The following is a 27625-nucleotide window of genomic DNA, read 5'->3' on the forward strand; positions in this document are numbered from 1 at the left end:
TTCTCCAGCTCTGCCTCAACTATGAAAGGTAGAAAAAGCAGAAACCAAAAGACCAGGGGAAAGGAAAGGCTCTCAGGAGGTATGGTGGGAAGCCAGGCTGAAGAAATGTTCATTCAGAGCCCAGTGTAGAGCTCATGGACTGTGAGCTAAGTAAAGTCCCAGCTACAGAGTGAATCTCAGGTCAGCCTAGCCTATGAAGTCTGGCTGTCTCAAAACAAAAGCAACAGCACTCCACTCCCCAAAGGAGGAGGGAGGCAAAGGACACACACTATCTCTGGTGTTTTGGTAAGTTTCTCAGTCTTGCTGTTGCTGCCCACACTGGTCACAAAGACAAGGGCTTATGCACTACATTTGGAGACACCATGTTAACAGTCAGTATGTGCCTGTTCAGGAGTTGAGGACAGTCATGGGAGTTAATCTGAATTAGCCTCAGAGCATATGGAGACCATGACACAATAGCGCATACCTGTAATTCCAGCACCAAGGAGGCTGACGCAGGAGAACTGACTCCAGTGTGAGACCAGCTGTGAGGGCTAAAATTGAATTACTGTACTATGCTTAAGAGATCTACAAAACAAAAATGCCCCTAACCTGTAAGCTCCACTCGCCCAAGGACAGATGACTTCCTGGAATGCCGAGGGCTGTTGTTCATGTAAGATAACAAGCTCAGTATTTTCACTTCTGTAAACAAGGTTGGTTGCTGTTAGGATTCTGCCACTCCAGCTATATGACAGCACATGCGCAGTGCAGTAGCTAAGCAAGGAGTCTGCATCTTATATTATCAGTGCACTGCATGATTGTGCAAATGCACAGTGCGGTCACACAATCAGCGCATGCGTGGTGTAGCTCCATAAGCCCACCTGCACATGTACAGGGGAATCCTTAAAAAGCAGGACAGAGACTCCTCGACTCTCTTCTGCTCCCCGCCCTCCCACGTGTCTCTGCCCCAAGCCTGGCCACGCCCTCTTCTGTTGCCCCTAATAAAGCTCTGCTACTGGGTTTTGTCATCCCTCTGACCTTTCCTCGCACGCTAACAGCACCGCTTATGTTTTAAAACCTACAGCTGCTCCAACTGAGCAGAATGTGCCTGATCACATGTAGGCAGGAGATACATACACAGGCAGGATGTATGCTAGCCCCTGAATGGACAAAGGTAGGAAGTACATAACCTTGCGGGTTTTGCCTATATAAGCAACAGAAGCAGTCGTTCCCCGAATCCTGGGTGTGGACCTGGCCAGTATTTAATAAAGCTTGCTTCAAATTTGGCTAAAAAATTATGGTAGTGGTCTTATTCTCACCCAGTGTGATTAACACAGCCGGGGCCACATAGTGAGTACCAGGCCAGACACAGCAAAAGTTTTACTCCAAAAAAAAAAAAAAAAAAAAAAAAGAACATGCAAATAAAACAAAAAATGAAGCCGGGCGGTGGTGGCACACGCCTTTAATCCCAGCACTCGGGAGGCAGAGCCAGGCGGATCTCTGTGAGTTCGAGGCCAGCCTGGGCTACAGAGTGAGTTCCAGGATACAAAGCTACACAGAGAAACCCTGTCTTAAAACAAAACAAAACAAAAAACAATGAACACAGGCCCCAGTGTGCAGCTCAGCCTCCTCAGTGTGACAGGCTCAGAGCTAATGTTTACTCCACTGTGACACTGGCAGAATCAAATGTTAATGCAAATGCAGTGTCAAGTACAAAGCCTAGCATGTAAGTACAACATAAGCATTTTTGTTTTGGTTTTGCACTCTTGAGGATCCTGGGCCTTGTCCATACTAGGCAAGTGTTCTAGCAGTGAGCTACATTCTCAGCCCAGCACACCACTACTCACTGAGCATCTCCTAAAGCCAGGTCCTTAGATAATGACCATCACATCAGATTCAGAGCCAGGAGAATAAAGGCCTTCTAAATGAGAGCTAGGCCTGCCTCAGGCACTGTTTTGTGTTTTTGCCAAAATCAGCAAGTGACAGGGCTGTGATCTGATATGGTGTCTCCTGTGACAGGTTAGAGACTTGAAGATGGAGAGAGGAGAGAGGAGAGAGGAGAGAGGAGAGAGGAGAGGGGAGAGAGGGGAGAGGGGAGAGGGGAGAGGGGAGAGAGGAGAGAGGAAAGAGGAGAGAGGAGAGAGGAGAGAGGAGAGAGGAGAGAGAGAGAACACAAAAAGGTTTTAGGTACAATGAGGTCAGTGAAGCTGAGTTCTAGATGACAAATCTCTCTGTGAATGAGGGATGGGTGGGACTGAGAGAATAATTATGGACAAGTTATAAAGATGTCTTGATACTGTTGCTCTGTTAAAACACCATAACCAAGGTAGCTTACAGAAGGGGGTTTTTTTTGGCTTATGCTTCCAGAGGGATAAGAGTCCATCATTTGGGAACAGTGGTATGTAAGTTCGTAATCCCACCATCAGGGAACCAAAGACAGGGAGAACCTGGGGCTCACAGTCTAGCTGAACTGATTTCCAGGTAAATCCCTGTGTCAAAAAAATTAGGTGGTCACCTTGAATTCCAGCACATGGGAGGCAGAGGCAGGCAGAGATCTGTGAGTTCTTGGCCAGCTAGGGCTATACAGCATAGAGCTATACAGTCTTGGGGGTGGGGTAGGTAGAGAGCATTAGGACAGGCCACTCAACACTGACTTCATTATATGCACATGGAGGGGCAGGGGTGCTGCCCCGACATGCACATTCCAAAAAAGTTGTCTGTGGTGGGCTGAGTAAGAATGGCCCCATGTTGGGCAGTGGTGGCACAGATCTTTAATCCCAGCACTCTGGGGCAGAGGCAGGTAAATCTCTTGAGTTCGAGGCCAGCTTGGTCCAGGAGAGCCAGGGCTACCTAAGAAACTCTCAGAAAATAAATAAATAGATGATAGATAGATAGATAGATAGATAGATAGATAGATAGATAGATAGACAGATAAAGGCAGGCCCCTATAGGCTCATATATTTGAATGCTTAGTCACCAGGGAGTGGCACTATTTCAAAGGAATAGGAATTAGGAGGTGTGGCCTTGTTAGAGTAGGTGTGGCCTTGTTGGAGGAAGTGTGTCTCTCAAGGTCAGTTTCAAGGTTTCAAAAGTCCCTGACAGGAACAGGCTCTCTCTCTGCCCACTCATCAGGATGTAGTTCTCAACTACTGCAACAGTACCTGCCTGCATGCTACATGTTCCCCATCATGGTGATAATGGACTAAACCTCTGAAACTGTAAGCAAGCCCCAAATTAAATGCTTTCTTTCATAAAAGTTGCCATGGTCATGGTGTCTCTTCAGAGCAATAGAACACTGACTAAGACGGTGTTAGGAAAGACTACGGCAGTCTTAGGAAAAATAATTGAAATTTAGAAAAGCTGGCTTTATGGTAATGACAAGACTCCCACGATAATCTGTATGTAGCAGCAACTGGAGACAGAAATTGTGACTGGCAATGAGAAGGAGGCTAAGAGCACAGACTTCAGAGCCATTTGCAAAGAAATTAATGCATAGTGAAATTAATTTCTAAAAAAACAGCCTACTAGTTTGCTGGGCCAGCAAAATGGCTCAGTGGCTAAAGGTGATTGCTGCCAAGCCTGACACCTTGAGTTTGATCTGTGAGCGAGAACCAATTCCCCTAAATTGTCCTCTGACCTCTACTCACAATCTGTGGCACAGGGCATTCCCTTTTCTTCATATAATAAACATAATAAAAATTAAATTAAAGGGGCTGGAGAGCTGGCTCAGTGGTTGGGAGCACTGACTTCTCTTCCAGAGAACCTGGGTTCAATTCCCAGCATCCACCTGACAGCTAACAGCTGTCTGTAACTCCAGTTCCAGGGGACCTGATACCCTCACACAGACATTCATGCACGCAAAACACCAATGCACATGAAATAAAATAAAATAATTTTAAAAATTAAATTAAAAACTGGCTGGATGGTGGTGGCTCATGTCTTTAATCCCAGCACTCGGGAGGCAGAGGCAGGCAGGTCTCTGTGAGTTTCAGGCCAGCCTGATCTACAGGGTGAGTTCCAGGACAGCCAAGGCTACACAGAGAAACCCAGTTTTGAAAAACCAAAAACAAGCAAACAAAACTGGCTTGCCCACTAGAACTCTTAAGATTTTTTTTCTCATGAGATCAAAGAAATCACAAGATTAAAGTTATATTGGTAAATCATATTACATAAAGCCGGGCTCAGTAACTGTCTTGTAAAACTCATTCTAGAGAACAAGAAGCTTCAGGGGCCAGATGCTCAAGAGGTGCAAACATTCAAGACCAGCCAGGTAACTGAGCCCAGGCTAGCCAGAGCTACGAGATACCCTGTCTGAAAACAATAGTGTAGGAACTGATTATTTTTATTTTGTCTTTTTAGTCTAGGGTTTGTTATGTAGCTCAGGCTGGCCCCAAACTGGCAGATATCCAATTGCCTCAGCCTCCTTTCAGCACCCAGAGGGAAAGGCAAGAGAATCACAAGTTCAAGAACAACCTAGGCCACACATAGTAAGACCTTGCCACAGACAACCCACCTTGGAAACTACCAGAAAGAGTACATACAATGTGTCCCTCAGTTCAGGCTTTTCTCTGCTCCTCCTATCTGTAAGAACTGGGGTTACTTCCAAGGGCAAGGAAGCAATGCTTGTAGAGGAAGATTGATAAAATCTAGTGACACTCAAGGTACAAGCTTTGATGCTGTGGGATGTTCTGTATGGCAAATGTGTTGCTAATTAGTCAATAAATAAAACACTGATTGGCCATTGGCTAGGCAGGAAGTGTAGGCGGGACAAGGAGGAGAATAAAGCTGGGAAGTGGAAGGCTGAGTCAGAGAGACACTGCCAGCTGCCACCATGACAAACAGCATGTGAAGATGCCGGTAAGCCACGAGCCATGTGCCAAGGTATAGATTAATGGAAATGGATTAATTTAAGCTATGAGAACAGTTAGCAAGAAGCCTGCCACAGCCATACAGTTTGTAACCAATATAAGTCTCTGTGTTTACTTGGTTGGGTCTGAGTGGCTGTGGGACTGGCAGGTGATAGAGATTTGTCCTGACTGTGGGCCAGGCAGGAAAACTCTAGCTACACTTTGATGCTATGGCTTTGGTGAACACACCCTGTGCACCTGAGAATGTTTATAGCTGTGTTCTGCAAATGTGGCCAGCTGGAGAGCAGGCATCACTGGCTGTGAGCTGCTTCTCAATGAAGCCTCCTTAGAAGGCAGCTTGGGCGGGGCAGTGGTGGTGCACATCTTTAATCACAGCACTTGGGAGGCAAAGGCAGTCAGATCTCTGAGTTCAAGGTCAGCCTGGTCTACAAAGTGAGTTCCAGGACAGCCAGGACTGTTTCACAGAGAAACCCTGTCTCGAAAAACCACACACACACACAAAAAGATAGACAAATGGCAGCTTGGCTACCTCCTCCTCCTCCACCTGTCTTTTCATCTCAAAGGCCATGAACACTTGAGGGGACACGGGCAAGGCGAGGGTGGGGCACAGGGAAATCTTCCCACTTACACCTTCAGTGTCCTCCTGTTCACAGGACACAGATCAAACGACACCTAGTTTAATCTGTAGTTTAATTACTTAGTTCAAAACTAATGGGAGTGTACACCTGAGTGTCAGAAAGTACTGATCAGCAGCTGAAACAGTTCATGACAGGCTGGCCCTTAGGAGTGCAGGGTACAGCAAAACTCTGGGAGCCCACACAGTTACTAAACCATTCCAAAAAGCTGGTGTTCCCAAATGAACAGCAGGGTCCTCAACTGGAAGCCAGATCTGAATTCCACACCGTGAATGTGTACATGGAACTGACACTTCCTGCATGGCAGCTTCTCCTCACATGTTACACTCTCCTACTTTGGGAGTTGGTTAGAATGGACCAGGAGGTCCTCACAATGACAAAGCATTATTGTCAAGTGGTATCTGTTCCTGTCCTACATCAGTCTTTGTCGATAGCTATCAACCTGCTGAAGCAACATCTTGTCTGCAGCAGGCAGGCTTTCCTAGGCTATCCTTTCTTCTCTGGCTCTTACTTTTTGTAAGACAGGATCTCAGTATGCAGCTCCAACTGTTTTTATTTGCTTGAGACATGGTTGTCCTGGAATTCACAATGTAGACCAGGCTAGCCTAGAATTCACAGATGCACCTGCCTCTGCCTCTCAGTGCTGGAGTTAAAGGCCCGGCTCAAAGTCATTCTTAAGACACATTAAGCTCAAGACCATCCTGGGCTACATAATTCCCTGTCTCATACAGAGTCAATTTGACAACACTAAAATGAACCTGGTTCCACACACACAAAAAAAATAATCTAGATTTTTGGCTTACTTTTTAAAAAAAGTGCTGGGCAGTGGTGGTAGCATATGCCTTTAGTCCTCGAGAAGCAGAGGCAGGTGGAACTCTGTGAGTTCGAGACCAGCCTGGTCTATACAGCTAGTTCTAGGACAAGCCAAGGCTACATAAAGAAGCCCAGTCTTGAAAAACAAAAACAAAACAAAACAAACAAAAAACTAGAAGATGTGAAGCTGGACAAGAGTCTACTCCCATGATGTGGCCCTCATCAGTTGCCTAGGGCAGGTGAGCGAATTCCTTCCATTCAGTCCCTGAAGTTCTCAGCTTCTGCCCTTAATGCCTTGAGAGTTGAAAGCTGTGGCTATAGTTGCTTCTAAGCTAACTGGCCTTGAAATAGTCAACTCTGGGGGCTCTGTTATTAAGTTTTTCCACCTTGGTTTGCGATCAGGCTAGGTCTTTCACACATCTTTCTAGTTCCAGCTTCCATTTTGCTTTAGAGTGGAAAGCTATAGAAGTGGGTTTTGTATATCCTGTGTGAAACACTTGGGATAACCTGAGGACAGGAACCACAAAGGGGTTTAAGAGTAGCCGCTGATGAGTTGGGTCCTTCCAAAGGATCTGTCAACCACATTTTTTGTTTTGTGACAGGTCTCTTTCTGTAACCCAGGCTAGGCTTGAACTCACCAATTCTGGCTGCTGCTATTAGAGATATACACCACCACGCCTATCTCAGTATAATTTTTTCCTACATTTTCAAGCCATAGTAACTGGTGAAGTATAGTTGTCTGAAAATCTGTGAAAGAAAGGGGGATGCTAGGATACACACAATTTCCCCAATGACCAAGAACTTGAGATGAATGAATCTGTCTATTCCTCTTGAAGTTGTTTGGTCTGGTCCTCACCTACTTATTTGGAGGGCTACTTATCACCTCAGAGCTGTGGCACTGCTAGTATCTGTTTGCTTTGTCAGCTGCCCATATAGGAAAGTCATTACCACTTAGTCAGTTAGCAACATTGTGAGAGCCAGTTATACTTTAGGTCTAATTACTGTGCCTAAGAGATCCATAAAACAAAAAAGCCTCGAACCTGTAAACCCATTTGCCAGAGGACAGATACTTCCTGATATGCTAGAGGCTATTTAAGATAAAAAGGCAAATATTTTCACTCCTCTAAACAAGTTTTTTTGACTCAACTAAATTGGATGTGCTTGATTATGTGTAAGCCTTTGCAAACTGCAATTCATCGCCATTTTCTGGGAACACCAGAATGGTCCTGGCCAGAGTTCATCATCCTGGCCAGTATTTAATTAAAGCTTCTTTCAAATTTGGCTCAAAATTATGGTAGCAGTCTTATCCTCACCCAGTGGAATTAATATCCTCCAACCACCCATGCACCTCCCCTTGTTACTTGATTTGTGGTCATTAGCAGAGCTCTCATTTTATCTCCAGATCAGGGGCTCATCTCCTCCTCTGGCCTCACCCAACACCCTTTCAATTCTTTAAAAAGCTAGTCAGAAAACAACTTTGTGGAGCTGGTTCTTTCTTTCCACTTTACGTGGTTTCTGAGGATTGAGCACAGGGCGCCAGGTCTGCTGGCCCAGCAATTTTACCAGCTGAGTTATCTTGTAGGCCCCTGAAAACTGGACTTTGGTGGCTCACATCTGCAACACTAGTCCTGGGAGGCTGAGGCAAGAGGACTGGTGCTCTTTCCAGGCCAGCCTTGTTTACAGATTGAGATCATTTAAGCCTGCCCCCACCTTCCCAAAATGAAAACTGGAGCTATCCTCAGTACTTCAGTGGTGTTTGCTTTAGGCATGTGTATGCTCATTGACTGAAGCTCCCTTTCCTCAAGCATCTGAGGCTTTGTCCACTATTTGTTGTTATAGAGGCATTCCACCTGCCATCTTGTTGCCAGTTCTGAGACCATCATGGTTGGCGGTTACTTCATCTTGTGGCTGTGCCTTCAGGGTATGGGTATGAAGGCAAGGAGATGGTGGTAAAACTGGCAGAGGAGTGGCACAAATTCAATCTATGGTCAATTGATTCCATTGCTTCTGGGTCCATGAACAGTGAGGGAGAACATCAATCATGTAAGGGTTATGTTGAAGATTAAAGTAGTTTGCTTCATGTCATACAGGAGGCAGAGAGAACAAGCTCTTTGAGACAGGGTCTCACTCTATAGCCCAAGCTGACCTTGGAGTGACAGCAACCCTCTTATCTCAGCCTTCCAAGTGGTGGATTACAGGCCCTGCCACCATGACCTATTTAGTGCAATAAATTTTAATGAGTTCATCAAGTAAGAAACCAATTAATCTAGGTTTAAGAATGCTTATGCCAAGCCTGGTGGTTCATGCCTTTAATCCTAGCACTAAGGAGGCAAAGGGAAGTGAATCCAAATTTGAGGCCAGCATAATGAGTTCTAGCTCACACAGAATTACATAGTAAGACTCTATCTCAATCCCTAAGCCCCAAATACCTCCAATAACTGTGGTAGAATATCATTTTAAGGTGTGTTACTTTTGTTGATGTTGCATTTGTTTAACTTTGTGGAGCTGTGTTACTGTGGCTGTGTAAAACACCTGATGGTCTAATAAAGAACTGGCCAATAGCAAAGCAGGAGAAAAGATAGGCGGGGCTGGCAGGCAGAGAGGATAAATAGGAGAAAACTGGGAGGAGAGATCTAAGATCTAGAAGCCAGAAAAGGAGGACACCCGGCTATACAGCAAGCCATGGAGTAAGAGTAAGACACAGAAGTAAGAGAAAGGGAAAGCCCAGAGGCAAAAGGTAGACAGAAACAAGTTACGAAAAGCTGGCAAGAAACTAAGCCAAGTGCCGGGCAGTGGTGGCCTTTAATCCCAGCACTCGGGAGGCAGAGGCAGGCAGATCTCTGTGAGTTCAAGGCTAGCCTGGGCTACAGAGTGAGTTCCAGGACAGGCTCCAAAGCTACAAAGAGAAACCCTGTCTCAAAAAAAAAAAAAACAAAAAAGAAACTAAGCCAAGCAAAGGCTAGGCATTCATAAGTAATAATAAGCCTCTGTGTATGATTTATTTGAGAGCTGGGTGGCAGGCCCCCCCCCAAAAAGAGTAAGAAACAGACAACAACAAATAACAATACCGCAGCAGCAACAAAACAAAGAAAGAAGGGGCGAAGGAAATAGCTCAGTTGCTAAATGCTTGCTGCATAAGCCTGAGAACCTAAATTTGCGCTCTTAGAACTCATTTAAAATTTAAAAAAAAATAAATAAAGTGGAGCCTATTTAAAATTCCAAAGCTGGGGAGGCGGAGACAAGCGGATTCCACAAACTAATCAATTAGTTCCAGGCCAAGTGAAGATGGATAAAACTTAAAGAATGGCAGCCAGGCAGTGATGGCACATGCCTTTAATCCCAGCACTCGGGAGGCAGAGCCAGGCGGATCTCTGTGAGTTTAAGGCCAGCCTGGTCTACAAAGTGAGTTCCAGGACAGGCTCCAAAGCTACACAGAGAAACTATCTCAAAAAACCAAAACCAAAAAAAACCTTAAAGAATGGCACCTGAGGTTGACCTCTGACCTCCATACACACACACACACACACACACACACACACACACACACACACACACACATCCCACCACCACCACCACCACCACCAACAACAACAACAACAACAACAATGCCTAGCATGGCGGCGGCGGCGGCAGCAGCACACCTTTAATCCCAGCACAGGGAGGCAGGGAGAATCTCTGAGATTGAGGTTAGCCTGGTCTACAGAATGAGTTCCAAGACAGTCAAGGCAGGTACACAAAGAAACCCTATCTCGGAAAAAAAAAAAAAAAAATAATAATAATAATAATAATAATAACCACAAAAACCCCAAACCAAAAAGCTTACAGAGGTTACCAAGTAACATGCCCTAATAGCTGGTTTTAAACATCCACTTTGATCCTAGGATTAAAGCTTAGTGGAAGATCAGGTACCTAGAATCCCAAAATTCTGAGTTTAATCCCTAGTACCACACAGATACATACATCAACTCAATTCATATTACAAGCTCACATGTCCTTTGATGATTTAGCCCATTCCTATACTTTTTATTTTCTTAAGATACCAAAGTACCAGTTTATTAAAATAATATACTTTAATGAAGGATCATTTTAATACAAGTAACAAAGCCTAAGAAAAGGCCAATAAAAATCACAAAATGCTAACATTTTTACATGCTATCATTTACTATGAAGTTCAATCTCTAACTATAAAGTATACTTGGGCCACACATTCTTGTCCTTGGACTACAGAACATGAGTAAGAGCAGAAAGCTGCTCCCAGCAGGCTAAAACACACACCGAAATCGGCATGTATATGAATTAGAAGGCTCTGTAAGTGGAACAGAGCTCTGAATAGATTATTTTAAGCTGACCATTTTAGATTTTACTTGACACTGAAGTATTTCTCATCACAAAAATTCCACATTTGAAATATTTATGCAGTTCTGGAATAACAATCAAGGAACACTTTTCTGCTAGAGCTCCAATTCTTAGGAAGCATCATACTCTGCAATGAACTGTCTGAGCTCTTCCACACACCGCTCACTTATTTCATGTAAATTCTGCCTAAATGCAAACTGAATGGACTTTTCTAAGGAAGGATCTTTTTCCACCAGCATTTTCACCACCATCCCAAAGGTTTCACAGTCTTGGTGGTATGCTTGTTCAATTTCCTTGGTTTTTGATGCTATTGCTTTAAGGCGATCAGTTAGTTGGTCACTGACTAATTCTGTGCCTTCTGTTCTGTTTGACTCAGGTTCCTGTGGCTGGATCATAAGTAATGGTTCTGTGAATCCAACTTCAAACTCAGAAATTTTAGGTAAGTCACTTTCATCTGCCATCTTTGGATTTTCTACAGCCTGCCTGCTGTTAGCTTCAGGAAGTCCATTTTCATCCAAGTTGAGTTTGTCTAAAATTTCTGGTGAAGAACTTAATGGGTGTGTGTCTCTTGATGTTTTCAAAGACTGGCCAGGTCTCTTTTGACCTCCTTCTGGCTTTTCTTCTCTGTGCCATCTGTAGGAGGCATTAGCATGCGTGGACGTCCTAAGCTGTGACCAATGGGAAGAATACTGTTCACTTCCTTTTGGAGACTGCCCTCCACTAGATCCAGATCTGCTGTGTGGGGAGTCTTTTTGACCTATACTTGATTTTCTGAAAAAACAAGAAGAAGCCCCTTTATAGGGAGACCACTGTCTCGAATAATGGGAAGAGGAGGAACATTTTCTTTTAAAATCATCTTTCATGTCCCTGCACTCACGCTGTTGGCTTGCAGAAAGATCACCTCCTGTTCTCCTAAGGCCAGATTCATCGCTGTGGGCATTCTGAGGAAGTACTTTGTCATATGGTCTGTTAGACCATATCTCATCTCTTCTGTACAGTGATCTTGGACGGTGACCAAGGATAACAGGGATGTGAAGCATGGATGGTTGGGCTGGTCACAAGTTCACCAACGCAGTCCTAACAGTCCTTTGATGGGCACTGAGACATAGGCCTCAAAATTCACCTGCACCCTAGATAGGCTGGACTCTAGAAGATATGGGCTTCAGTGTGGATTGATGGCTTGAGGTTCCAGGATGCTGACACGCAGGCTGCCACAGGAGTAGTTAGAGGTCTGGTTGGTATGTGCTGGTGAGTAAAAGTCAAGTATAAACTGCCTTGCATTATTTTTTGTAGGAACAATAGGCTTCTTACAACCTCTGAAAGGTCAGTGCACACCTTATAGATGTATAAAAATTTTTAAAAAGGTGCCAAAAGGCACCTGTCTATAACAATACTTCAAGTCAAATCAATCTGTAAACCCAACTCTCCCCAGTTTACTGAGATCTCTATCAGAAATAGGCCTGTTCTCCACCAGCAGTCTCCCAAAGTGCCTAATACTGTGCTGGTTATAGCAACAACATTTAGCTGGGTGTAGTGGTACACATCTTTAATTCCAGCACTCAGGAGATAGAGGCCGGAGGATCTCTGTGAGTTCAAGGCCAGCCTGGTCTACAAACTATGTTCTAGGACAGCCAGGGGTGTTATACAAAGAAATTCTGTCTTTGAAAAAAAAAACCAAAAAAACCCACAAACAAACAAACCCCAAAACCAAAAAAAACCCACAACCAACCTATGATTCAAGACTTTCCTCTTTCCTTTATGTCAAACCCATTCCATCTTCACTCTTGACCCTGGCAAGGGCAGAATTGCAGGAGAGTCCTGGTTCTGTAGCCTGCTCCTCGATACAACAGCCTTCTTATAAGTCCCATCTACCTCTTAAAGAGTAAAATGCACTTGTTGACCTCATTCCTATACTTTGCACATAATATTCCAGCCATTTTTTTTTGTCTCTCCAAATCCTAGGCTCCCTGAATTCCAGAAATTCCAGAAATAACCACAGTCAAGCCTATTATATCACAGAACAGCTATAAAATGGGGCTCTAGATATTTGCAGATGAAAATTGAAGCAACAGATATCTGACTATCAGTGTAGCTCTTAATACCTTCATCAGAATCCCATGGGAAACTTGGTGAACTTGAACTAGATGTCTGAGAACAAGGCAGGAGTACATAGTCCTCCTTTGGTATCTGCTCCAGGACTTCCCAGAGGTACCAGAACCTGAGTCTGCAAATCCTTTTGGGCAAGGACAGTGTTTACATGTGGCCTATGCACTGTATTCTATATTTCTTAGTTCTTTGTTGTTGCTGTTTTTTCAAGACAGTGTTTTTCTGTAGCCTTTGCTGTACTGGAACTTGCTCTGTAGATTCACCTGCCTCTGCCTCCTGAGCACTGGGATTAAAGGCATGCACCACCACTGCCTGTCTCTCTTAGTCATCTCTTACACGAGTCCAGTACACGAGAAACCACAGTAGGCCTGACTACAAAGTACACAAGAGCAAAATGCCAGGTAAACAATGCCCCATAGTGCTGCAGAGACTGAGGATCCGTGAAATGGCAGGAAGCTATCTCAGGATGTACATGCCTTGATAGAGCTTCATTCCTCTGGATTCAGTGTAGTGCTTAGCATGTGGCAAGTTCAAATTTTGTAATTTGGAACTTTCTGGATTTTTCTGGCAGGGACAGGGATTGAACTCAGGACCATTGTACATGCTAGATACACTATATTCTCCATCCCAAAAGTTAACTTAAAAATTCTTTTCCTTACCTGCTATTGAATTTGTAGATATGCAATCCATGGATCTGGACCTATGTATTTGAAACAAGTGCTTCACAAGATTGCTATCATGAGCCTGGAAGTTTAGGACTACATGTAATCTACATGCAAATGCCTAAATATGTCTTAGACTACATATAGCTGAAGTGAAACTTAAATACCACTTCCTATTCTTTTCGTGAATCTCTCTTTTTCAATGATTGAATTATCTTCTTAGAGCAAAATTTCCATCAAATTCCTCCTTTGCTCAAAACTTTCCCCACTAACCTGGATCTGATGTCACAAGCCTATAACACCAGCAAATTGAGTGTTGAAGGCAGGAGAACAAGGCATTCAAGGTCATCCTTAGTTCAAGCCAAGCCAGTGATACATAAAACTGTCTCAAAACAAAACATTCCCTACTACAAAAAAAATTAAAACCCAGATGGGAGATATTAAGAATCTGCATGACCGTACAGTAAACTAACTTTTCTAGTGCTAGAACCTGAAACCAGAATCTTATAGACTCTAAACAGACACTCTACTACAGAGGCAGTGGCCTTCAGCCCTAATCCACATAACTAAGGCTTTGAACCTGCAATCTTACTGCCTCAGTCTACCAAGCAGCTAGGATTAAAGTCTGTGTCACCAGGCCTTGGCTTGTTAAACCACCAAGTCTGGCTGTCGAACTAATATTTTTTTTTTTTTTTTTTTTTTTTTTTTTTTTTTTTTTTTTTTTTTTTGGTTTTTCGAGACAGGGTTTCTCTGTGTAGCTTTGCGCCTTTCCTGGAACTCACTTGGTAGCCCAGGCTGGCCTCGAACTCACAGAGATCCGCCTGGCTCTGCCTCCCGAGTGCTGGGATTAAAGGCGTGCGCCACCACCGCCCGGCGAACTAATATTTTTACTTACAACAGGAACACTAGAGACAGAATGAGTACGTTAAATCTTAGCTCAACCATTAGCTGCATGATCTCAGGCAAATCATTTACCTTTCTTTACCTTACCTGTAAAATGGAGCTAATAACAATACAGCCTAAGGGGCTATTACAAGACCACTCAGAATAGTTCCTAGCACACGTGACAATTTTACTTCTATTATTAAGCTTCTGTTCACAGAGCACAATGTAGTCCCACTTATAAACTTCTGCTCCTTGAGTGCTTTATTTTTTCATATACTCCTGAAATGACTAAGGTACACCATCCTGTCTTGACTGTATTTTGTTTGTTCTCAGCCCTCTGTTCCCTTTCCCTAGTGGTCACATCTGCCTTGGCAACACTTTTGAGGTTATATCTAAAATAATTACTATGCTCTGCCAGGAATGAACATTTAAGGTTACTCTGGCCTTTGATGCAAATTATGGTCTTTGTGGTTTTTGCCTTTAAAAACCTCTATCCCTGAGCTTTGACACCAAGACAGTTTTCAGAGGCACAAACCCACTCTTGGTATCGTCATCATTTAAAAAGAACTTAAAATTTTTAATTGACTTAATCAACATGGCTATCAATAACTATCTTACGTGGATCATTACACTCCCAGTTAAGATTTCTAAGTCAAAAGTATCCACTAAGAAGATCCAAATGTCTTTGATGATTAATCCACTCCAAGTGAACAGATCCTGTCTCTATGCAGCTGTGTAAGGCTTCTCTGTGTCACCTAATCTCCTGGACTATTTGGCAGACTGCTTGCTTGCTTACTAGGTTCTATCATTAGCTGTGTATAAACTGGGCATGGTGGCACACACTTATCTCAGCACTCAGGGAAAACTGCCATTTGCCTAAATCCAGATTTCTAAGTCATGAGATTGGGAATCAAAAGAGGGAAATTCTATCACCAGTGTCAATTTAGAGTTTCATTTTCCCTTCTGTATTTCCTGTTACCAGATTCAGAAAGCCAGGAAAATCAAAGTCCAAGAGTTATTTTTGGCCAGCCTAGACTACAAGGACCCTATGTCAAAAACAAGCCAGGCATGATGGCATGTGCTTTTAATCCCTGCAATCCGAAGGGATTTAAATCCCTGCCTCTGATGGATTTCCCTGAGTTCAAGGCCAGCCTGATCTGAGTTCCTGGGCAACCAGGACTACATACAGAAACCCTGTCTCAAAACAAAAACAAAAACCAAACCCCCAAAACAGCCACCCCACCCCACCCACCCTAAAAGAAACAAACCAAAATAAGTCTTCAGAGTGAGGCTAATCTAGGCCCCCAACCTGGTCACCTTTGTTCTCCTTGAGCCTCATCATTTCCCATTTACCAGTCTACACTAGTATCAACGTTAGAGGATTGTTGGAAATAGATGCCAAACTGTGTCCACAGCTAGGTAAAAAGTTTGCTGGATGAGTGGTTGATATTAATGAGATTACTAAAAGCCCAATTTTACTGAATGGTGGCTAGTGGTTGTTAGCATACATCTGAATGCTGGAGGGAAAAAAAGAGGGGAAGGGGGTCTAAACAGCCCAAGAGTATTTGTGGAAGATAAACCCAGGCACATACGAAGCACTTGGGTCAGGACACATCCAGGCTGTTTACAATATAGCAGTAACAAGAACAAACAAAACTGCATTAAGGCACGTGCAGTCCGTACTGGGTGTGGGGTGTGTCTAAAGACAGAGGAAAACTTCGTATTGGCCTCTCTGGTGTGAAGTTGGGGCCACCCCAAGGACAACGAACCAATGGGCTTCCGCAGGGACGACCCATCGGCGACAGCTGCGGGCATAATAAGGCTTTCACTTACTTTCTCTTTTCTACCAAAGTTAGGGGTTCGCCCCTTACCCAACTAGAGATCCCCAGTTAGATGCATTGTCTCAGCCGGGCGGTGGTGGTGCACGCCTTTAATCCCAGCACTCGAGAAGCAGAGGCAGGTGGATCTCTGTGAGTTCGAGGCCAGCCTGGTCTACAGAGAGAGTTTCAGGACAGCCAGGACTTCCCACAGAGAGACCTTGTCTCGAAAAACAAACAAACAAACAAACAAACAAAAATCATCTCTTTCAAACACACACGCACCCTTTCTACAACATTTCTGAGTCGTGAGAACAGCAATGAGAAGAGCGAAGCTCTAGGTCAACCCAGTGTGACTTTGGAGTTCGATGTTCCCTTTTCTGCGTTCTCATTATGAACTGTCTGCCTTGGGACAGGAAGGCTTCGGATCTAGCGGGCGTGGCGGGCACCCCTAAGCCGCAGGTGTGTGGAATCAAGACCCCCTTGTCTGCCACCCCCGGGAGCGAATGGCTCGGACCCAGACCCCGACGCGGGCAAAAGGCCGGCAGGGACGCTTGCAGCGTCCAGGCCCGGGTGAGGGAAGGCCCGCGAGCCTGGGCTCACCCTGCCGGTGCGGCTCGGGGAGCGGGTTCGTTCCATCTCGAGCCAAGCGCTTGCTGTCCCGTTACCATCCCCACGGTGCTCACCTCGCCACTAGTCCCGGGACCCACTCCGAGCCCTGCGGAAGCAGAGGGAAAGCAGCCGGCTTCGCTTCCGGAAATAACCCAGGTCTGCGGGCTGACCATGCGCTGTCCCTAGACCATAGAGGGAGGCGCAGACGCAACCCCAGACGACCTCCCCACTGCCTAGAGCGGCCGCTCCAGGGAATGGTGCGCCGCATGCGCACTACTGCGGCCCGCCCACTTTTCGTCTGGTTGGAGCACCGCAGTCACAGCCCGAGGGTGGGGAGGTGTTTTTCCACTAAGTGTGCCTCCTGGAGCTTATTCCTGTGTTTAGATGAGCTAGCTTTGGTCAGACACTAAAATAATTCTCTCTTACTGCCCCGTATGCACCACAATAAATCTTACTTTCATGCTCATGCAGAAAACCACAGAGACACTGCTTAAAATTTCATTTATAGAGTCGGGATTTGGAATAAAAGGACTTTATCACGTTTACCCCGCAGCTACCCACCTCGGTCTGGATCTGTTGAGAACTTACGGTGCTGTGTATTCGGTCGATTAGATTAGACATCATGAGACCAAACCAGGAACAATATACCTTACAAGTTAATGGGAGGCCAAAACGGAAAATATACTTTGCAGGTTAAGGGTTCTGTTTGCAGTTAGACAGTTAATGAATCAGTTCCTCTTTGTCCTATGTTAAGTCCTTGCAAGTTCAGGGTTGTTTCTCTCTCTCTCTCTCTCTCTCTCTCTTTCTCTCCTTCCTTCTTTTTTTTTTTTTTTTTTTTTTTTTTTTTTTTGGTTTTTCGAGACAGGGTTTCTCTGTGTAGCTTTGCGCCTTTCCTGGAACTCACTTGGTAGTCCAGGCTGGCCTCGAACTCACAGAGATCCGCCTGGCTCTGCCTCCCGAGTGCTGGGATTAAAGGCGTGCGCCACCACCGCCCGGCTCCTTCTTTTTTTAAAATAATTTTTTGAGACAGAATTTCTCTGTAACAGCTTTGGCTGGCCTGGAAGTAGCTCTGTAGACTAGGCAGGCCTCAAATGCACTGCCTGCCTCTGCCTCCTGAGTGACAAGACTAAAGGTGTGCACCATCACTGCTGGTCAATGTTCCTATTCGTAATTAAGTTTCTGTTTAGCCAGCTAGAGTGGCGCATGCCTTTAGTTCCAGCACTTGGGAGGCAGAGGCAGGCTGAGTTCAAGGCCAGCCTGGTCTACAAAGTGAGTTCCAGGATAGCCCTGAGTAACTTTGTGGGGGGGAGGCGGGGGGCGGGGCATAAGTTCCTGTTTGTCATGTGTTAAGTCCTTGAAAGTTAAAATTTCTATTTGTAGAATAAATTACTGTTTCTTATGTAAACTGTCTGCAACCCCCTTCACTCCCATTGCAACTCTATTCACGGGTGAACTCCATTACCCTTGTTCCCTCCTCCTTTTCTTTGTTGCTCTCTAACAATGTGTAACAGCAGCCGGGCGTTGGTGGCGTTGGTGGCGTTGGTGGCGTTGGTGGCACACACCTTTACTCCCAGCACTTGGCAGAGGCAGGCCCATCCCTGCACCAAAACAACACAGAGAAACCCTGTCTCAGAAAAAAACAAAAAACAAAATATGTAACAGTTAATTCTCTCACCCTGGTGAGCACCTTATCTTTCCTATAAAAGGGCTGCTCTCTCAAATCTCAATTTAGGGTGAGACAGCAGGATGGCCAGTCCCTGGTGCACCCCAAAGTATAGACTGCTTTAATTGGACAATCGTGGATTTGGTCTTTTCTCCTAGAAGATTCTCAGGTTTAACATCTTTAAGTTGTTGGACATGGGGCTGGGGATCAAGCCCAGGTATAGTGCTTGCCTGACATACTTGTGTAGCATATAACCTAACTGGGCATGGTAAAACACCTGTAATCCCAGCAACTAGGCAGAGAATAGGCAAGAAGGTCAGAAGTTCAAGGCTATCCCTTTTGGAGTGTATTTGAGATCAGTCATCTCTAAATGAATAAATAAGAGTAAAAATGATCTCTGCTAGTGCAAGGAAGTGTGAATTTACTTTCTAGAGAATAATCTGTCAAAAGTATAAACTTTTTTCTTCATTGTGATAGGAGATACATAACAGAATTTACCATTTTAATTTTTTTTTCCTTTTTGAGACACAACCTTTGTATCCCAGGTTAGTCATGAATTTGAGATCCCCTCAAATCTACCCCCCCAAATGTTTTAAGTACAGGTGTGTGGAGGAGACCCCTTCCAGAATGGGGGTTCCCTCCCAGGCCCTGGATTAGGCACAAACCACACCCAAAATACTATTTTCACAGAGAGATCCTTCACCAATAGTGGAAGAAAAGTTAAGTGGCTACTTTCTGACTCAGGCAGAAAAATAGCAGCAAATTGACTTTGCAGGTGTGATTTTTAAGAAGAGAAAAAGGGGAGATGTGTGTTAGAATGGGCTAGGATGTGGTGATGTATTTTGTTTGGGCATGTTAATTAGGAAAACCAAAGGGGGCTTTCAATCGCTAGACTTTAATACTTTGTGGCTGGAACTTGGTATCAGCCACAGGAGGAGGAAGTGAACAAATAAGGGAATAGACCTTGGTGGCTAACTATAGGAATATAATCTAATGATTAGCAAATAAGAGGGAATGGGCCGGGCGGTGGTGGTGCACGCCTTTAATCCCAGCATTCAGGAGGCAGACGCAGGCAGATCTCTGTGAGTTTTGGGCCAGCCTGGGCTACAAAGTGAATTCCGGGGGGAAAAAACCAAAAAAAAAAAAAAAAAAAAAAAGAAGAAGAAGAAGAAGGAATGGGAGAGACTGGCAAGGTCTGCCAGAGCCATGCTCACCATGCTCAAGCCAGCCAGAGTCCTTTCAGTGTGTCCTACCACACTCATCTTTTTTCTTTTCTTTTTTTCTTTCTTTTTTTTTTTTTTTTTTGGGTGTGGGTTTTTGACACAGGGTCTCTCTGTGTAGTCCTGACTATCCCAGAACTCACTCTGTAGATCAGGCTGGCCTCAAATTCACAGAGATCCACCTGCCTCTGCCTTCCGAGTGCTGGAATTAAAGGAGTGAACCACTACCACCTGACCACACTCAGCAATTTTAGGAAGAAAAGAGATGGAGGAGTGCAAGGAGGAATCAGCCAAAGAAAGAGGAGGACTCCAGGGGCCAGACACCCAGCTACACAGCAAGCCATGGAGTAAGAGTAAGATTTACAGAAGGAAACCCTGTCTCAAAAAACAAAAATAAGGCATTCTGCCTGAGGCCAGCCCAGGGTCCAGCTGCTGATCATGAAAAGCCTAACAACTTGGAGGCGGTGGTGAGACTGCCCTACTGATCAACCTGTTTAGCTGAGATCCATTCGGGAGAGGTCTCAGAAGCCTGCAGTCCGAGGAAACAAGATCAGCTGAGGAGTTGGCAAGCAAGCAGTGTGTGACCCGAGAATAGATAAGGCCCCATCTCCAGACTAGCAGACCAAGTCGCTAGCCCCTAGTCCCCGGGGGCATATTACATGCCCCTCCCCCAGCCATTGGAGCCCGAGGGACCCGGCAGCTGCCTTTCTCTGCTCTCTTACCAAGAAAACCAGCCCCTGTGACCCCAACAACTACAGAAGTCATAAGCCCACCCTGCACCGACTAGGAACAGCCACTGGAGCCCCAGTGACTGGACAGCTGCCTCTTTCCCTGCCCCCTCACCAAGAAAACCATCCCATGAGACACCAACAACCACCTGAGCCATAAGCCCACCCTGCACAGATTGGGAACAGCTGCTCCCTGAGGCAGAACCCACTAACACAGATTGGACTAAGCTGCTCCTGGAGAAACATAGCCCATCAGCACTGATTTGACCAATAACTCCCAGTGGACCAAGACTACCAATTGGAACAAGAGAGGCACCCTCAGACACAGACACCAGCTGCACCAAGTGGAGGAAGAGATGAGTAGACACCAGTGCAAAAATACAGGCAACAACATAAAGACCTATATGGCAACATCAGAACCTAGTGATTCTACACCTGCAAGACCTGAACATACCAAATCAGAAGAAGCAAAAGAAATGAATCCTAAAAATGACTTTAAGAAGATGATAGAGGCCCTTAAACAGGAAATGAAAAACTCTCTTAAAGAGGAAATGAAAAATTCCCTTAAAGAAATGGAAGAAAAACAAACAAAAATTGGAATAAATCAAAGAAAGCCAAGAAAAAGCTATTAAACAGATGAAAGAAACAATTCAAGATTTAAAAACTGAAACGGAGACAATAAAGAAGACACAAATTGAGGGAATGCTGGAAACAGAAAATCTGACTAAACGAACAGGAACTACAGATGCAACCATAACCAACAGAATGCAAGAGATGGAAGAGAAAATCTCTGATGTTGAAGACACAATAGAAAAAATAGATTCGTCAATCAAAGAAAACACTAAAGCTAAAAAAGTCATAAGACAAAACATCCAGGAAATTTGGGACACCATGAAAAGACCAAACCTAAGAATAATAGGGATAGAAGAAGGAGAAGAATACCAACTCAAAGGCACAGAAAATAGATTCAACAAAATCATAGAAGAAAACTTTCCCAACCTAAAGAAAGAAATACCTATGAAGATACGAGAAGCTTACAGAACTCCAAATAGACTGGATCCAAAAAAAAAAAAAAAGGCCCCTTGCCACATAATAATCAAACCACTAAACATACAGAATAAAGAAAAAATATTAAGAGCCGCAAAGAAAAAAGGCCAAGTAACATATAAAGGCAGATCCGTCAGAATAACACCAGACTTCTCAATGGAGACTATGAAAGCTAGAAGGTCCTGGACAAATGTTATGCAGACACTAAGAGACCACGGATGCCAACCCAGACTATTATACCCAGCAAAACTCTCAATCACCATAGACAGAGTAAACAAAATATCCCATGATAAAACCCTGGAGGAGATGGGAATTGGGGGTGGGCTGGGGGGAGGGGGGTGGGCAGAAGGAGGGAGGACAGGGTAATCCGTAGCTGATATGTAAAGTTAAATTAAATTATAAAATAAATAAAAAAAACAGATTTAAACAATACCTAGCCACAAATCCAGCCCTACAGAAAGCACTAGAAGAAAAAATTCAACCTAAGGAAATTAGACACACCCATGAAAACTCAGGCAATAGATAATCCCACACCAACAAATACCAAAGAAGGGAAACACAACACTACCACCAAAAAATAACAGGCATTAACAATCACTGGTCATTAATATCCATCAATATCAATGGTCTCAACTCACCTATGAAAAGACACAGGCTAACAGAATGGATATGAAAACAGGATCCATCCTTCTGCTGCATACAAGAAACACACCTCAGCTTCAAAGACAGACACTACCTCAGAGTAAAAGGCTGGGAAAAGATTTCTAGTCAAATGTACTTAAGAAGCAAGCTGGTGTAGCTGTCCTAATATCTAATAGAATAGACTTCAAACTAAAATCAATCGAAAGAGATCGGGAGGACATTACATATTTATCACAGGGAAAATCCACCAAGATGAAGTCTCAATTCTGAACATTTATACCCCAAATACAAAGGCACCCACATTTCTAAAGAAACATTACTAAAGCCTAAATCGCACATCAAACCTCACACACTAGTAGTGGGAGATTTCAACACACTACTCTCACCAATGGACAGATCTACCAGACTGAAAGTTAACAGAGAAATAAAGGACCTAACAGAAGTTATGACTCAAATGGACTTAGTAGATATCTACAGAACATTCCACCCTAACACAAAAGAATATACCTTCTTCTCAGCACCCCATGGGACCTTCTCAAAAATTGACCACATGCTTGGTCACAAAGCAAATCTCAACAGATACAAAAACATTGGAATAACCTCCTGTATCTTATTGGACCACCATGCCTTAAAGTTAGATTTCAACCACAACAAAAACTATAGGAAGCCTACAATCACGTGGAAACTGAATAATGCCCACCTGATGCACCAATGGGTCAAGGAAGAAATAAAGACATTAAAGATTTTCTAGAATTCAATGAAAATGAAAGTACAACATACCCAAACTTATGGGACACCATGAAAGCAGTGCTAAGAGGAAAGTTCATAGCACTAAATGCACACGTAAAGAGGTTGAAGAAACCTCACACTAATGACTTAACAGAATACCTGAAAGCTCTAGAACAAAAAGAAACAAACTCACCCAAACTCACCAGAATAGATGCCAGGAAATAATCAAATTGAGGGATGAAATCAATGAAACAGAAACAGAACAATTCAAAGAATCAATGAAACACAGAGTTGGTTCTTTGAAAAAATCAACAACAGAGACAAATCTCTATCCAAATTAACCAAAAGGCAGAGGGAGAGCATCCAAATTAACAAAATCAGAAATGAAAAGGGAGACATAAGAACAGACAATGAGGAAATCCAGAGAATCATTAGGTCATACTTCAAAAACCTGTACTCCACAAAGTTGGAAAAACTAAAAGAAATGAACAATTTTCTGGATAGGTACCACATACCAAAGTTAAATCAAGACCAGATAAACTATTTAAATAGACCAATAACCCCTAAGGAAATAGAAGCAATCATTAAAAGTCTCCCAACCAAAAAAAGCCCAGGACCAGATGGTTTCAGTGTAGAATTCTACCAGATTTTGAAAGAGGAGCTAATTCCAATACTCTTCAAATTGTTCCACACAATAGAAACAAAAGGAACATTACCAAACTCTTTTTATGAGGCTACAGTTACCCTGATACCCAAACCACACAAAGATGCAACAAAGAAAGAGAATTACAGACCAATCTCCCTCATCAACATTGATGCAAAAATACTCAACAAAATATTGCCAAAACGAATCCAAGAACACATCAAAAAAATTATCGACCATGACCAAGTAGGCTTCATCCCAGGGATGCAAGGATGGTTCAACATACAAAAATCTGTCAATGTAATACATCATATAAACAAATAGAAAGAAAAAAAACCACATGATTATCTCATTAGATGCTGAAAAATCTAATCAATATTTATATGTATAATTCAGCTATCATTTGGCTTAAAAGAGTTTATTGGGAAATGTTATCATTTTTACTATTTTCTACAGAGAAAATATTTTCCAGTTTCAAATAACCCTGGACTTTTGAATTATAACTTGTTTTTATGTTTTAAAAAAAGTCTGTATAATTAACCCTCACCCCCAAAAAAGAAGTCATTGCCTGTCCCCTCAAGTTCTGTTTCACAAGTTCTCTGTGTTGAATTGAATCATATAAAACTTCCTGCCACCCCCTAAACTTTTTAAATTAAATTTATTTATTTATGTTACATGCTGACCACAGTTTTCCCTCCCTCCTCTCCTCCCATCCTCCTCGGTTTTTGTTCAGAAAAGGGCAGGTCTCCCATGGATAGCAACAAATCGTGCATATCAAGTTTTGGTAGGACTAAGCTCCTCCCATTGTTGTAAGGCTGGATAAGACAACCTAGTATGAGGAACAGGTTTCCAAAAGCCAACCAAAGCAGTGGGGACACTTTTAGGAGACCACAAGTAGACCAAGCTACACAACTGTCACATATATGTAGAGGGTCTAGGTCAGTCTCACGCAAGCTCTCTGGTTGTCGGTTCAGACTCCGTGAGCTCATATGAGCCCAGGTTAATTGATTTTATGAGTTTTCTTGTGATGTCCCTGAGCCCTCTGACTTGTACGATCCTTCCTCTCTTCAGCAAGATTTCTGAAGCTCTGTGTAATGTTTGATTGTGGGTTGCTGGATGAAGACTCTCTGATGACAATTGTGGTAGACACCAATCTATGAATATAACAGAATTATTATTGGGCATCATTACATTGACTTTTTCTCCAGTCATGTTTGGTTCTATTCTAGGTCTCTGGGCTATCCAGCCTCTGGTTCCCGGCACTCCAGGCAGTGTCAGGGGTGGGCTCATTCTCATGGCATGGGTCTCAGGCTGGACCAGTCATTGGTTGGCCACTACCACAATCTCTGGGACACCCTTAACCCAGCACATCCCATAGGTAGGACAGACTGTAGGTCAAAAGTTATGTGGCTGCGTTGTTGTCCCAATCCCTCCACTGGAAGTCTTGCTTGGTCATGGGAGATGGCTAGTTCATGCTACATACGCACTATTGCCAGGAGTCATAACTGGGGTCATCCTTGTAGATTCCTGGGAGTTTCCCTTGCACCACGTTTCTACCTGACCCCGAAATGCTCCCCCTTGCAGCCATCTCTTTCAGTAACCCTCCTCCATCACTCCTTAACATTTTGTGAAAGTCTGATATTCATTCTGTTTTTTGGGTTTTTCTGGGGATTCTTTCTGAGCAGTCCTTTGTCTCCACTGACATCCTTTTCAGGATGTCATGAATGCTCTCTTGTTCTCTCTTCTTATATCTTTTATTTTCACTCTTTTTTTTCTTTTGAGACAGAATCTCACTGTGTAACTGACCAGCCTGGAACTCAGAGATATGCCTGTTTCTATCTCTAAGGTGCAGGGATTAAAGTCATGTGTACCACCACACCCAGGTTTGTTTGTTTGTTTTTTTTTTCTTCGAGACAGGGTTTCTCTGTAGTTTTGCGCCTTTCCTGGAACTCACTTTGTAGACCAGGCTGGCCTCGAACTCACAGAGATCCGCCTGCCTCTGCCTCCCGAGTGCTGGGATTAAAGGCGTGCGCCACCACCGCCCGGCTCATTTTTATTATTTTTAAGTATGTGTATGTGTGTGTCTGTGACTGAGTGGACACTATGCAAGTGAGTGCAGGTGCCATGAAGGTCAGAGGCCTGGAACTGGAGTGGCAGACAATTATGAGTTTCCTGATGTGGGTGCTGCGAACTGAACTCAGGTCCTCTGCAGGAGCAGAGCATACTCTTAACCACTAAGCAATCTTTCTAGTCCCTCCTTTCCAGGTTTATAGGCAAGGCTCCTCTTTTCTTTAGGACCCCTGTCATGTCTAATGCTCTTCCTCCCACCAGGAGGTCTGATCATGGTCTCTTTCTCTTTCTTCTAATAAATCTCATTCATGATGTGTAATTATACGTCAACTTTCTTTCTTTTTTTTTTCTTTTGGTTTTTCGAGACAGGGTTTCTCTGTGTAGCTTTGCGCCTTTCCTGGGACTCACTTGGTAGTCCAGGCTGGCCTCGAACTCACAGAGATCCGCCTGGCTCTGTCTCCCGAGTGCTGGGATTAAAGGCATGCGCCACCACCGCCCGGCTATGTCAACTTTCTTTCCTGGACTGACCTTGATTTCTTTTTCTTTTCTTTTCTCTTTCTTTTGTGACCTTGATTTCTATTGTATTGCTACTATTATTGTTACAGTTAACACATAGCAAGGCCCTGTTTCAACCCTCCCCATCCCCTGTTCCCCTGCTTAATAACAAACCAATTAGTATACAGACCCATTTGTATATCATTCTCTCTCTCTCTCTCTCTCTCTCTCTCTCTCTCTCTCTCTCTCTCTCTCTCTCTCTCCAGGGTTTCATTATGTAGCCTTGGCTGTCTTGGAACTTACTATGTAGACCAGGCTGGCCTGGAACATGGAGATCTGCTTGTTTCTGCCTCCCAAGTGCTGGGATTAAAGGCGTGTACCACCACCACCACCACCACCACCACCACCACCACCACCACCTGGTGAGATTTTTTTGAAAGACCAGGTTAGATTTATTCAGTAACCAGTTTAATAAGAACGTCTATTATGTATCAGTCCAGCAAGCAACAGGCTTTGGGGACCAACAACAATCTCCAGCCACACCACCCAGCTGTAAAGGCTCCAGCTTTGCCCTCTTTGATTCGCTAAGAAGCCCTGCATCCCCATCACTCTCTGTTGTAGCACCTTGCTCTTCATCTCCATAGCAACTATCAAGTTTCCAAAGGGCAAGTCTGATTTCTGCCTGTTTTTTTTTCCTTCCTACCCCAAGTTTGCAGCTCCAATGGGACAATCACCATGTTCTCTCATCATGGTATCCCCATCCTACCTACCCCAAGTTTGCAGCTCCAATGGGACAGTCACCATGCTCTCTCATCATAGTATCCCCATCCTACCAGAGTGGCAACGGGACAGGGACTCAGTACACAGGACCTGAGAGACAGTTACATTTACATGATAGCACTTGCTGTCAAATCAACAAGACTTGAGTACAGATTCCCAGCACCCATGTCAAAGCCAGGCACAGCCCTGCAGGCCTGTAACTCCAGCCTTGGGAGGCAGAGACTGGCATCTTAGGAGCTCTCTGGCCAGCCATTCCAGCTGAAACAGCTTCAGTGAGAGACCTTGTCTCAAGGAAGGTGGAGAACAAGAGAAGACACTGAGGTCCTCCTTTGCCTACCACTGAGGAGCACTAAACACCAACACACACACATACACATTAAGCAAATAATATTATATGTATATATATTATTTATTTTTTTTAGACAGATTCTCATTATGTCGCCTAAGTGGCCTCGAATTTGCGATTCTCTTGCCTCATCTTCCTCAGGTCCGGAATTTCAGGTCCAGGGAGAACGGTTCAAAAATCTCTAAATCAACCCGGGCAGTGGAGGTTCACCCCTTAATTCCAGCACTCTGGAGGCAGAGGCAGGCAGATCTCTGTGAGTTCGAGGCCAGCCTGGGCTACAAAGTGAGTTCTAGGACTGCCAGAGCTGTTACACAGAGGAACCCTGTCTTGAAAAGGCAAAAACCAAACCAAAACAACAACAACAACAAAATCTCTTGACCAACCAGGTGTCAGAACAGGAACTTCAGCAATTTGGCCTGGGTTTGGGACTTTGCTAGCGACAAGCCCTTCTCCATGCAGCGGGAAGGCCCTCCGCCTCCGCCCCGCCCCTACGGTGACGCAGCGCTGACGCAGGCCCAGCGGCGCGCGC

At 44.1% G+C, this 27625-nt stretch overlaps 2 protein-coding genes across 2 annotated transcripts in view; both read right to left on the reverse strand.

Annotated features, from left to right (window-relative positions):
* The window catches only part of Bfar (bifunctional apoptosis regulator), a 35156-nt gene extending 18226 nt beyond the window's left edge, over positions 1 to 16930 (reverse strand). The window contains exon 1 of the mRNA XM_059269959.1: positions 16808 to 16930. The gene's annotated coding sequence lies outside the window, so the exon portion shown is untranslated. The remainder of the gene's footprint in view (positions 1 to 16807) is intronic.
* LOC131916597 (periphilin-1-like) lies at positions 10515 to 16935 on the reverse strand. The gene is made up of 2 exons (XM_059269960.1): positions 16808 to 16935; positions 10515 to 11896 (listed from the first exon to the last, which is right to left on the reverse strand). Exon 2 carries the CDS (start codon positions 11689 to 11691, stop codon positions 10762 to 10764), a length of 930 nt encoding a protein of 309 aa, XP_059125943.1. The 5' UTR covers positions 11692 to 11896; positions 16808 to 16935; the 3' UTR covers positions 10515 to 10761.
* Positions 16936 to 27625: the final 10690 nt, after the last annotated feature.

Source organism: Peromyscus eremicus, chromosome 8a (genome assembly GCF_949786415.1).
Source record: "Peromyscus eremicus chromosome 8a, PerEre_H2_v1, whole genome shotgun sequence".
Taxonomy (NCBI): domain Eukaryota; kingdom Metazoa; phylum Chordata; class Mammalia; order Rodentia; family Cricetidae; genus Peromyscus; species Peromyscus eremicus.

Coding starts and splice junctions, on each gene's coding strand:
- LOC131916597 (XM_059269960.1), bottom strand. CDS start 11,691: ATGCTTCACATCCCTGTTATCCTTGGTCACCGTCCAAGATCACTGTAC.